The 13,101-nt window shown below is 36.5% G+C and overlaps 1 protein-coding gene across 4 annotated transcripts in view; it reads right to left on the bottom strand.

The window, feature by feature from the left end:
* OLFM3 (olfactomedin 3) overlaps positions 1 to 13,101 on the bottom strand; it is a 172,770-nt gene that overhangs the window by 41,986 nt on the left and 117,683 nt on the right. Inside the window, exon 1 of one of the 4 annotated variants that reach the window (XM_029949417.1) lies at positions 413 to 2,345. The exons of 2 other annotated variants lie outside the window; for them this stretch is intronic. In XM_029949417.1, the coding sequence (XP_029805277.1) occupies positions 413 to 541 (129 nt within the window). In that variant the 5' untranslated portion in view covers positions 542 to 2,345. Of the gene's footprint in view, positions 1 to 377; positions 2,346 to 13,101 lie in introns of those variants that run through there. One more of the 4 variants, XM_029949420.1, reaches the window with a different exon arrangement.

The following is a 13,101-nucleotide window of genomic DNA, read 5'->3' as shown; positions in this document are numbered from 1 at the left end:
CACAAGAATTGAATTCCAAGGAAGGGGCTGCTATAGTAAAATTAGATTAGGTAGAATAGACTCTATTAGGGGAATTTTACAGACATTAAAAGAAATAAAACAATAAAAAGCAAAACATATTTCTTAAAGGATCCTCCCAAACCTCAGATTAATATATTTAAACTAAAGCTTATCATTCTTAAGAACTTAATGAGTCTAGTAGCTAATTTCTCAGACAGTGCATTTATTTTTTGGTGTCACTTTACAGTGTTCACAAAAAATATTCATGACTAAAGTTAGCATATAAATATTGTATCATTGAAGCCGCCCTGTAAATAGAGAAGCATAGTCTGTCTTTGCAGTTTACAAAATCAAACCCGCTGGTTTAATGTACTTACTTCCCAAGATGGCCAAACCCACCGGAGTGACTTACTAAGGTATCTGGCGTCGACAGCCTCGTGGTGTTCAGTCCTACCAAGGATGGGAGAGTTTGGGACATCCAGTTTGAGATCATTGCCATGGTACTAAGCACAGCGCCAAGCTTCAGCAGTGGAGGATTCATTGCTGTGGAGCTAATGAGTTTGCATAGTGACTGATTAAGATCCCGGTGCTGGGCTGGCAGCGGGAGGCGTGACTGCAGCACGCCACATCTACAGCTTGAAAAGAGATCAACTTTCCGGGCTCTAATCAGTAGGGAAAGCGCACAGAAGCTCTTTCTCCCACCCGCGTGGGAAGTGCACTGCTTTTCCTTTTCTTTTCTTTCTGGACACTTTGCTGGTTCATCAAATGAAATATTCTTGGTAGGGCTTGGTTGATAATTATCCGAGCAAAGGTTGGAGGGAAAGGGAAACTTGAGCTCTTCCTGTAGGCAGTTATCATCAACAGAGTCTGTTTCCTCTGGGGTTTGGTGAGTATAATCAGCTGCTCTTTATCCTTCATAAAAAATACACCTTTAGATGGAGGTCTGCCAAAGTGCACATTTCAAACATCAGGCTTAGTATCTACAGATTTCTCCCGGCATAGACAGAGTACTTTTAGGTAGATCTTGAAAACAAAGTCTGCAAAGAATTTCCAAGATGATCAGATATTGAGAGTAAGAGTGTTTTTTTTTTTTCTTTAATAGCAGTAACCTAAAATTAGCATTGTTGCCTTTTTTCTTCTTCTTCTTTTTTTTTTTTTTTTTTTTTTTTTTTTTTTTTTTTTTTTTTTTTTTTTTTTTTTTTAGAGGCATCAAAGATTAATAGCTCCTGCCTGTAGAGAACATTACCTTAGAAGGTTACTTGTGAATAGACAGAAAATGCAGCCTTGGAGAAAGCTTCTGTTACGGAAATTTCATATGTTCCCAGTTTTGCTTTTAAGAATGCTTCCTAGTTGCACAAACACTGGATAAACCCAGTTAACTATGTTTTCACCTTGTGAGGAATGATAGATGGATACAAGGAGTCTGTGTCATGGGAACATATGACTTATTAAAGATCACAGAACTTGGATTTCGAGAGTCTGAGGGTCTAGTCCTCTGGTTATTTGAGCGACTGGCCAGTGACTTAAAATTCTTTGGCTTTCAGTTTTTGAGTTTGGACTCCATGTTCTCCAAGGGCCTCTTTCAGCGTTAAAATTCAATGATCTGTTTATTAGAGTTCCATTGGTGAATGTATATATTGAATTTGGGGCTTATGGGTAGTTTTATTATATTCTTTTGACAAATACTACAAATTGCCCATATCCAAATCTCAGGTCCCGAATGGAATGAATCAGAGGCCTTTGTCTTATATGTGTTTTAAAATAAAAAATATAAAGAGAGGCATGAAGGGAACCTATTATAGGAAGGAAACGTTATTTTGATTCCTTAGGAGAATTCTGGAATTGTTTGTAGCTAGAATTCTCAGCCAAAGATAGATATTTTTCATAAGCAGTTTTGGCAGGAGAAATAAAGAAAATACCTTTAATAAAATTGAAAGAGATACATATTTATAGATGTGTGTATGCCCTTTATTCTCAAAGAGCTTTAAATTAAGATGAATACTGACAGACTCTTCAAATCTTCCTTGCTTCTATTATTTAGGAATCTAGGTTATTTTTTCCTTCGAAATATATCCAAATGATTTTAGTTGACTTTTTTTTTTTTTTTTTTTACCCACAGGCCTAGAAAACCAAATAGTACTTATTTGTGTCTTTCAACAATCATACCATATGAGAAATCAACAAGGATAAAAGTATATTAGTATACATATTACACTTAGCCTTGAATAACAGATGATTATAGAAAGGACTGTGAAATTTTACATTAGTACTAGAATGTGCCAATAACAAAAAGCAAAGTGGATTTACAAATCTAATTATTAGAAAAACACACCTGGAACTCTATCTGATTTAGAAGAGGAAGTATTTTTTCAAGAGCTTAATTTCCAAAATTGAAAGCTAATATATGCAATTGCTGGATAATTTAAGATGCAACATAGCAGATGATAATTATAGTTATTATGAGCTATGGGTCAACAAAATAATAGCATCTTTAGAAGAATGTAGGATTGAGTATTGGCAGAACCAGTGCTCTTATTTGAGTATTTTTAGAAAAGAAAGAGGGGCTCCTGGGTGGCTCAGTTGGTTAAGCATCCAACTCGATTTTGGCTCAAGTCATGATCTCATGGTCCGTAAGATTGAGCCTTGTGTCAGGCTCTGCATGGAAGGAGCAGAGCCTGCTTGGAATCCTCTCTCTCTGACTCTCTCTCTGTCTGTCTCTGCCCTTCTCCTGCTTGTGCACTAGTGCACTATCTCTCTTTCTTAAAATAGTTTTTTTTTTAAATAAGAAATAAAGAAAAACACCACACAAATGAAATGCTGCTTGTAATTCCTCATAGATGCAAGTAATTAAAGAATAGAAAGAGAACATCAGTGAAAACTTATGATTTAATGGTGTTTATTGACAACATCAAATCTATAATGTGTTGTTTTTAGAACAGGTTGAAATGGCACACATTGAAATAAAAATGTTTAGGTTATAATGATTATTAATTGTGAAAAATAAAAATAGCTACTCTTTGTAAGGAACTAAATAGTTTCCTGGACTCTCATAATCTAGTGAAGTGATTATCCTTATAATTTCCATTTTAAAAGTTGAGTTCTAGTTTGCAAAGGGGAGAGGTGATTATTCTATGTAACAACCTGTCTTAAGGGTGAGAAATGTCATGGTTATAAGAAGTTCGATAAGAATAGTGTGGGGGCGCCTGGGTGGCTCAGTCGGTTAAGCCTCTGGCTTCGGCTCAGGTCAGATCTCACGTTCGTGGGTTTGAGCCCCGCGTCGGGCTTGGTGCTGAAAGCTGGCTCGGAGCCTGGAGCCTGCTTCCAGTTCTGTGTCTCCTACTCTCTCTGCCCCTCCCCCTCTCATGCTCTGTCTCTCTCTGTATTAAAAAAAAAAAAAAAAAAAGAATAGTGTGAAAGGTGGTAATGGAACAAGTGGCAAAAGTGAGTCTAGAAATGTTAGCAGTGACCAGCTCCCCGACCTTCAGGGTCACCCAAAGATGTTTGTAAGCTATCTTCTATGTAACTCAAGAATTTTAAGCAAAGTGGTGAAGTTATTAGCCATTGAGATCTAAATCTCAAAATATTATTACTTTGGCATTTTTATGCTGCACGATAGACAAATGGGTGTTGGAGGAACAGCAAAGCATATTAGAGACAGGAACGTCACTTAGGGGCGTATTCTCATATTTCAGGCAAGAGAGGATGAGGTCCTGGAATAAGAAACCTAGTGGAGTTCAAAAGGATGAATTTTATAAAGATTCGAGGTAGAATTGACACCACTTAGAGACTGAATAGGTGTGAGGGAGAGAAAGCTACCTGTGGGAATTTCAGATTTAGGGTTTGGGTGGTGAATATTCATCAGGATAAGAAATACAAGTAGAAGTATGACTTGGGAAGAAGACAGAGTTCATTGTCACATACTGGATAGGAGTTGCCTGTGGTAGAGAAAATCCCTGTTGCTAATATACCAACATATGGAGTTCAGAAAAGTTAATTTCACGAGACCACAAGGGCCTAGTAAAAATAATGTCTTAGATGACAAAAATGGTTAATTTAGGTACATGCCATGCTAAATTACCAACAGTTTTATTTAGACATTTAGATAATATCTAGATTGAATTGCCTATATATGATATTTCTTGAAAAATAAAAAATTCTATCATTAGTAAATAGTGAAAATATTACTAAATTTAGTAATCTAATAGAAAATGTGACCTGACCACACACTTACTTTCCTTTCAGAGTAGGTCAATAACTATAAAACCAACAGTGCATTACTGCTCATGGATTGCTGATAAATACTGATTAATGTATTTATTCAATAGTTTTTTTAATGCTAGCCTGTCTTTTTATTACCTAGAAAATATTTCATGATAAACTTCTATAATGAATAATTAAAAAGCAAATCTTGACCAATGAAGACTTATAGGTAAGCTTACATAATATTGGGATATTCTGTCATTAGAATTTTTTTCCCTTGATTTGGAGTACAGATGTTTAACAGTGTCTTAATGCTCAAAACACTTTCTAGTTTGGGGGCTATTTGTGTGGTAGTTGTGTGTGGTTTTTTGGGGAACCCAGCATAGGCAGACATGAAAAAGTAAATACATGAAAAGACCTAATGGCCACATAAAATATGATAGAAAACCAAAATGTTTGAATTCAGGCAAAATGAGAAAGTGGCTGATATTACATGTTTAACAGTAAAAAAAATTAAGAAAAACTAGGCTACTCATACTTTTTTTGTAGTTTAAAACATTTCAACTTTGTGGATGGTTTGAGAAAGAGAGGAAAATAGCAAATGTAGTTGTAAAGATACAACTGTAGGGAGTAAGGAGATTATTGATGAAGAAGGAGGAAGAGGGGGAGGAAAAGAAGGGAAAGTGCAGGGGGAGGGGAGGAGGAGAGGAAAAGAGAGTAGCAATTGGACAAAATACTGAAAGATGAACTGTATTGGTTGGTTAAAAGAATACTTAAACCAAAGTGACCTCTGGATAAAACAAAATGGATTCCTATTAGCAATCTAAGTAGGAAAATAGGAAGTGTGGCATCAAATTGAGGAAAATAGGCTGTTTGTGTTGAAATCACTTTGGTGATGCTGTATTCCCCAGATGGCATGTTATGTAAGTGATTAGGTAAATTATTTAAGAGTCTGTACTTCTCATCTGTAAAATAATGGATAAATGAACCTATGTGGAAGGACGGAGAGCAAGAGAATATATTGAAAGACTAAATGAGAGAAGGTATTTGAAAGTGCCTATAGCATGGCAGATGCTCTATAAATGGCAATATTATTTTTGGAAAGAAATGACACAATTGAGGCAGGGGCAGAAGGTGTAGATCAGTTTAAGGAACCCTGGGGTCTGAAAAGGTGGGAAGGTTATCTTTGCAAGGATTAGCTGATTGGGATTTAGTGTGTATAAGGAGATTAATACAACTCTGCTATGCAACACAAAGTCACTCTGGAACTAATAGTCCAACTCAAAGCAGGAAAAAAAGGGACTAATAGACTTGCTTTCCCCTTCACTGAGAAGTCAAAGTAATTAGAACTTCCATAAGGTCTCACTACCATATCTACATAGCAACCTCACCTGGGCCCACATATACCGCCTTTTCTCCTGTTACAGATAACTTGTCTGTGTTCCCAGGTAAGATTGATCCCTTCCCGGTGCACACGATCAATCATTTTCATATTATGAAGTGTGGGAATAACCTTGAAAGCTTTTTAAGATCCAGGTCCTTAGGTCCCACCCTGAGAGTCTTATTTGGCTCTAGCATAGGGACAAATAATTTGCATTTCCAACAGTCTCCCAGTTGATGCACACGCTGCCATATTCAGACCACCCTTTTGAGTAGACTGCCCTAGATCACATCCATCGGACCTACTCAAAGACAGTTTTTTAAATTCTTTCTGACATCAAGAAATCTTCCCTCTTTAATGGATAACTCCTTCATAACCCTTATTTTATACACAAATAGTACTTTTTGATCCTACTTCTATCCATTTATTCCTCTATTTTTCATGTCTTTAGAGCTTACCTTCTTGAAAGAGTTATCCATAATCACCATTCAGGTTTTTTTTTCTAATCAAGGTTTTGTCTGCACTTCTCCGCTCTACTGATACTACTTTTATCTAGGCTACCAATAAGCCCACATTGCTAAATGACCCCATATCTAGCAGTCAAGTCTTAGACCTCAACTTTCTTGACCTATGAGCAGCATTCATTAGACTTTTACTTTCTCTTCCTTGAAGGAATTTCTTCACTTGACTTCAAGGACACCACACTCACCTAGTTTTCCTCCTCCTCTTTGGGCTGTCTTTCTTAATCTCTTTGTTGATTCTTCCTCATCTATATGCTAATGACTCCCAAATTCATTTCTTCCTAGCAGACCTCTCCTATCAATTCAGACCTGTATATCCAATTATCTACTTGACATCTCCACTGGGATGTTTAATAGACATCTTAAATTGAACATGTTAAAAAATGAGCTCCTTCCCTATCTCCAACAAACCAAACCAAACCAAACCAAACAAAAAAAAAAAAAGAAAAAACCCCACAGAAATCAAAAACCTAACTATATGCATGCAGATACTCCTATAGTCTTACCATTTCAACTCTGTGGTTCAGTTGGTCAGGCCAGAAAGGATTCAAACTTAACCTTTTTCCCCCCCACATCTCATCAATTCCATCAACAAATCTTCTGGTCTGTACTTTCAAAATACAGCCAGCATTTTACACTATGCCCACTGCGACCATACTGCTCCAAGTCCCCATTATCTCTCATTTAGTTTGTTATAGAAGCCAACAGTTATTGACCTTGTACTACTTCAGTCCATTTTTAACTCTGAACCAGAGTGATTCTATTAAAATATGTCTTATTATGTTATCCCTCTGCTTAAAACCCTTTGATAGATTCCTAGCTTACTCATGGTAAAAGTCAAAATATTTAGCTTGAACTATAAGGTTCTACATAATCTGGTTTCCTCTTATCTCTCTGATCTCATTTCTACAACTCTTCCTTTTGTTCACTACACTGGAGCTACTCTGCTCTTCTGGGCTTTTTTTCTCTGATACACAAGATAATCCTCCAGCCCAGGACCTTTGGACTTGCTCTTCTCTGGTGGAGTCCAATCTCTCTAGCCCTTTTTGTTTTATTTCAAATATCGCCTTCTCATAAGGTCTTTGCTGACTATGACATCTCAAATTTCTACTCTTTTCATCTGGTTATTTCTAATGTCTTTTGAGGTTTACTTTTTTCCTTGTTAGAACTGATCACAAGTTAGCATCCCAATATATTTTATTTATATTTATCTTTATTATTTATTTTCTCCACTAGAAATGAAGCTTTGTGAAGGAAGGAACATTACCCGTTTTGTTCACTGGGACATTCTCAATGCATAGAGTACAGAACACAGTAGGTTCTGAATAAATATTAAATGAATGATTAAATTAAAATGCTACTGTTTTCTTCCTGACTTGCCCTTGGTTTTAAAAGGAGAGCATTTTCAGTGTGAAATTAAAGCAGAGCCTATTTTATTGCAAAACAAACCAGTGTAATACATTGCATTTTGCATGTGTTTATTATGGGTGTGTATGCTGGATGACTATGTGACTAAGATGATTTTGTGAAATATTGAAACTTTATGCTTATAGTTAAGAATGCTTTTCCTTGGAGCACCTGGGTGGCTCAGTTGGTTAAGCGTCCGGCTTCAGGTCAGGTCATGATCTCACAGTTCGTGGGTTTGAGCCCTGCATTGGGCTCTGTGCTGACAGCTAGCTCAGAGCCTGGAGCCTGCTTCAGATTCTGTGTCTCCCTCTCTCTCTGACTCTACCCTGCTTGCACTATTCTGTTTCTCAAAAATAAATAAAAAACATAAAAATATTTAAAAGATGCTTTTTGTTGGGGCTCCTGGGTGGCTCAGTTGGTTGGGTGGCTGACTTCAGCTCAGGTCATGATTACACAGTTTGTGGGTTTGAGTCCCACATTGCACTCTGCTGACAGCTCAAAGCATATAGCCTGTCTCGAATTCTCTGTCTCCGTCTCTCTTTGCCCTTTCCCTATTTGGACTCTGACACTCACATTCTCTCTCTCTCTCTCTCTCTCTCTCTCTCTCTCTCTCTCAAAAATAAATAAACATTAAAAAGTTATTTAAAAAATGCTTTTTCTTAATTTCATATTTACAATGCAAGCACTTTTGTTCTAAGAAAAGAAATTCTGTCTCTGACACTTGTTATGTCTCCTCTTGATAAAGGACTCAAATCACTGGAACCCTACAGGATTATGGAAACAGTCTTCTCTTCCTCTTGCCTTTGGCTAATGAAGTTTGTCTCTAATAACCTAGGGAAGGTGGAAAAGATCATAGGCTTGGAAAGGATTAGTTTAAGTAAAATGAGAGAAGATGGAGACCTGAGTGTCCATTCATCCAACTCCCCTTCATCTGGCCCATGGCAATCAATTAGGGACCACTTGTAGCTCCTAGAATTCAGTGTTTTGCTACTCTTGCCTTGAGCTTTCAGAGTTGTCTTAAAAGTGTTCACTAACGAAAGAATGAATTTAGAGTGAAAAACATTAGCAAAGTTCTTTAAAGGAGGGATTTCTGTCTTTTCATCTTTGCCTTCATCTGTGAAGCCGACTGCTTCTCTATAAGCCCTGGGGATCTTGGTTGGCAGCTGTTGTTGCTACTTCAAAGGAGAAAAATGGATGTGAGGGGGAGGAATATATTCAGGGCAAACATGTTTTTTTTCCCCTGACTTTCCACTCAACACTGAAGAAATGGGAAAATACAAATCCAGGATTAGACTAGAGGACAGGAAGATGCAGAGTGGTGTGACAGAGAGGCCCTCAGACTAAGGCCCCTCTGAGACTTAGATTTTACATGAGCTTAGTCACTGTCTTGCTGTAGGTTCTTCACCTGGGAAATGAAGGTGTTAAATTGAATTTCCTGTGCAATTCCTTCCGTAATTAAATGCCATTCTTAAGAATTCAGCTTCTGTTTCTGTAGTCAAACAGACACCTCATTCTCTGCTCCGATACTACTGGTTATGTTATCTCCCAGAGCCTTGGTTTCCCTGTGTGTAAATTGGTGGCAATAAGAAAACCTGATTCCTTAGGCATTTGTGAGGATGAAATAAACTGCTACATATAAAAGCACTAATTATAGGACCTGGTAAACCAGGAACTTTCAATTGATGTTAGTCTCATTATTACAGTGCAAAAGATGTTGATCTTCATCTTTGTGGAAGAAAGATAGAAATTGCTAGTGAAAAAATGGTGAAGATCATCAAACTTTGTGGCAAATTACGAATATAAAGGATTACCTTTAAGAGTTTGAAAAAATGCAAAATACTCTTGATTCTAATGTGGTTGGTTCATAGAAACTGACTGGTAATGGTATTCCAGAAAGGGTCTAAAACATACCCATCATATAGGTAGCCTTGAGGAGCTGCCTCTGTAAGCCTGCCTGGTGGACATTGTTCTAAGAACTTGACTTGTATGAACTTGTTTAATTGGTATTAACTGAAACCAGGTGAGGAACTGAGACATTGGGAAGTTATGGTAGCTAAGGTCACACAGCTAATAAATGGCAAGGCCATTATTTAAACCCGAATAGTCACATTCTAAGTCTGATCTTGACTGTTGTGCATACACACAAACACACAATATTATAGCAAATGCTGATTGCAAATTTTGTCCCTTAAAAAAATAATTGGTATTATTTGGGGGAAGGATTAGTTTAGTCAGTGGCATGCTCTTAGTAAATGATTCCTTAAAGCTAAGCACAAAAATTAAAAAAAAAAAACAGGTCTCCACTTGTTGTTTATATTTAAGTGCGACAGAGTAAGGCTTTCACCAGGGAGACCCTGACTATTAGGTAAGTTCAGACTCTGCTTTATTTTCGTTGGAATCTATTTTAAGGTTTTTAAAAATTTATTTAAATCACTGGGGCAGACTAAAGTTTAAATTATTGTCAAACGCTTTCCTGGAAAAAATTGTTTAGGTAGAGAAAAGAAAACTCAAAGATTGGAAAAATGCGTCATGACGAGAAAAAAGACTGATTTCAGTGGTAGCATGAAAGAATGAAATTGGGTCCTTATATATGCAATTTTCTGAAAAGTCATAAGTTATTTTATAAAGCTTATCTCTGCTGTGAAATTTGAAATGTATGTTTAACAGAAACCAAAAATCTGGTGGTGGAAAATAACCCCAAACATCAAAGAATGAAAGAAAATTACATTTGTAGCCTGGTTTTTAGCAAATTCCCATCAATAGCAGCAGGTCTGCAGAGCTAATTCTCATGTAGTGACATTAGCCATGTTATTTGTCAGGGTTGCCCCCTCATCAGTATGTGTGGTCAAGGTTGTTTTGTGATTTGAAAGCTCTGGGCAGACCAACAAAAACATAGATGTCTAAAGATCTGGACTGGAGATAAGTCAGGAGTGTTTTGTCATTGAAGGTGTTGTGAGTGTTACACAGTTATATAAAAGGGCGTCAAAAACCAGAGGAGGCCAGGTCATTAAAACAACCACCACAGACATGAAAACTGTTACAAACTCGTTACCCCTTTGCCTTGTCCTTTTCTTTTGTCTCGATGCAATTAGGAACTATTAACCTTAAAAAGTTTGAGGAAGACATAAAGAGTAATTTAGAAATAGCTCCCTTTTTGTAAACACTCATCTAAAAGGGCCTAATTGACACATATAAAATATGAACTTGACAATAGATAAGTAAAGGAAAACAATGTTGACAAAGGTTATCTCTTGTTATTGAAAGTAAATAGATTTTTTTTCCTGCTTGGTAATATTCTTCTCTGCATATTTTCCATTTTAATTAGGTATTATTTTCTGACATTAGAAAAACATAAGCAGAAGTATGTTATTACTTGCATTGACTCTTAAAGGCTTGGGTATATTAAATATTAAATTCATTCTTTGGGCCAAGAACTGGACTACACTGAAAAATGAAAGGTTAGTATGATATAGCCTCATCTTTTGAGTAATTTATCAATCTGGGACTAGAATAGTACATAAACAGTTATGCACATTTGAGTCAAATATTTCCTATAGTGTAAGTATGGACATACAGTGCCATAAAAAGAAGGAAAAGTTAGTACCATGTGATACAATGGTCAGGAAAAACTTCACTGGGAAAAATAGTGCTTGAGCTAGTTTTAAAAGTTGAGTTCTTAATTTCTTAATTCTTAATTCCCTCAGGGAAATGGACTTTAATTTATTATGGGTCCTTTAATAAGATAAAATTTAAGTCACAAGGAATTTGGTTCTGTGCCTCAAATAGTAGAGACATAGGTATTTCAGCCCTTCCTGTGTCACTCTGCATCTTTTGTCATAGTATTTTACATTTTGACCTCTTGATTAATAAAATAAAATCATGATATTTACCCAAACTGTAATATAGGGTTGCTGAGTATAAGGAGACTATGAGAAGAAAATTGATGTTATTATGAAAACATTTTTCTTGAGAAGGGAGACAAATAGAAAAATCACAGCTTCTGAAGGACCTTACATTATCAAGAAAATAGTATTCAAAATTTCATGCACACACCAGCAAGGAGTAGTTTGATCTAATATTTACACATAATCTGAGTCATAAAGTATACAGCTAAAAATTTAATTCTAGGGTAGAGGCCTCTTGTTAGGTCTCTACAGAAAGCTATGCAGACACACAAGTTGAGGAATGTTGAAATAAATATTTGCCATTATTGGAAGTGGATTGTCTTTGTAATGCGTTTTTTTCTTTCTCTGTCCTTCTTTTCTTCCCTTTCTCCCTCCCTTCTGGCCTTCCTTTCTGACCTCTTTCCTTTTTATCCTCCCTCTTTCCTTTTGCTATTTTTCTTTCACTTTCATTGAAATTGATTGAGCCTTTCTTTTTATTAAAAAATTTTTTTTTAACATTTATTTAATTTTAAGAGACAAGACAGAGTGTTAGCAGGGGAGAGCAGAGAGAGACGGGCACATAGAATCCAAAGCTTCAGGCTCCAAGCTGTCAGTGCAGAGGCCAGTGCGGGGCTTGAACTCATTAACCACGAGATCATGAACTGAGCCAAAGTCGGCCACCCAACTGACTGAGCCACCTAGGTGCTCCAATTGAGCCTTTCTAGGTATCCTGCCCTGAAGTAGCATCAGAGTATTGGTTTCAAGGGCCCCCCAGGTGATACTGATATGTTCCTGAGCTGAAATTGAATTGGATGGACACTTACCTGACTGAGCTACCCAGGCACCCTGATGTGTTTCCTATTTTTAACTATTGCTTAGGTTGTATGTCTGCAATTTAAGCTTGGCTAATTCTAATATTTTGTACTTCACACTAGAAGTTTTATGTTTTACCTTGCTACACCTTTGACAGTATTTGAAACAAAAGTAAGCGAAATTGCCTGTAATATTCAAGCATGCTTGAATGCTTAGGCTATCATTTACTTCTTACTGTATATAGTCCATATGGATTTCAAGAAGTTACTGAGTTTAAAACTGGGGACAACTCATAACTACTATTCAGTAATGGTAGAACATCATTCATCTGTAACTCACTAATAATTTTTTCTTCCATGAGTGACTAATATGTACATCAGTGATTAAAACTAAATTTTTTCTCATATATTTTTGCTTTTAACATATTTATTAGTATCTATCTTAAAATTACATTTAAAATTATTTCAGGAGCAAGGTTTGCTTCATTGTAAATCATCAATGCATTCAACAGGGATTCATTGATCATCCTCAACATGCTGAACACTAAATGCTAAAGATCAAAGATTAATAGAATTCACTTTGATTCAAGATCTCATATTCTAGTTGGGTGCTGATAAGAACAGGAAATACATCTATAAATATTATTTCAATATAATGTAATGTGTAGTGTGTACAAAATGCAATGGAACACAAACAGGTTAGCTATTAAGTATGTTGTGGGATAGAATCCTGGGTGGGATAGAAAAGGCTTCAGGGGACAATGGGTTTAGGTGGATTCAGTAGAACTTCTTACATAGATTAAGAAGGAAAGACCATTCTGCCCTGAGGTGAGAATGTGAAAATGTACCACTGACGTCACATACTATTTAGGGAACTCTAAATAGCTTGTAGTGGG

Source organism: Suricata suricatta, chromosome 8 (genome assembly GCF_006229205.1).
Source record: "Suricata suricatta isolate VVHF042 chromosome 8, meerkat_22Aug2017_6uvM2_HiC, whole genome shotgun sequence".
Taxonomy (NCBI): domain Eukaryota; kingdom Metazoa; phylum Chordata; class Mammalia; order Carnivora; family Herpestidae; genus Suricata; species Suricata suricatta.
Note: the sequence above shows the minus strand (reverse complement) of the source record. Positions and strands in the feature narration are given on the sequence as shown.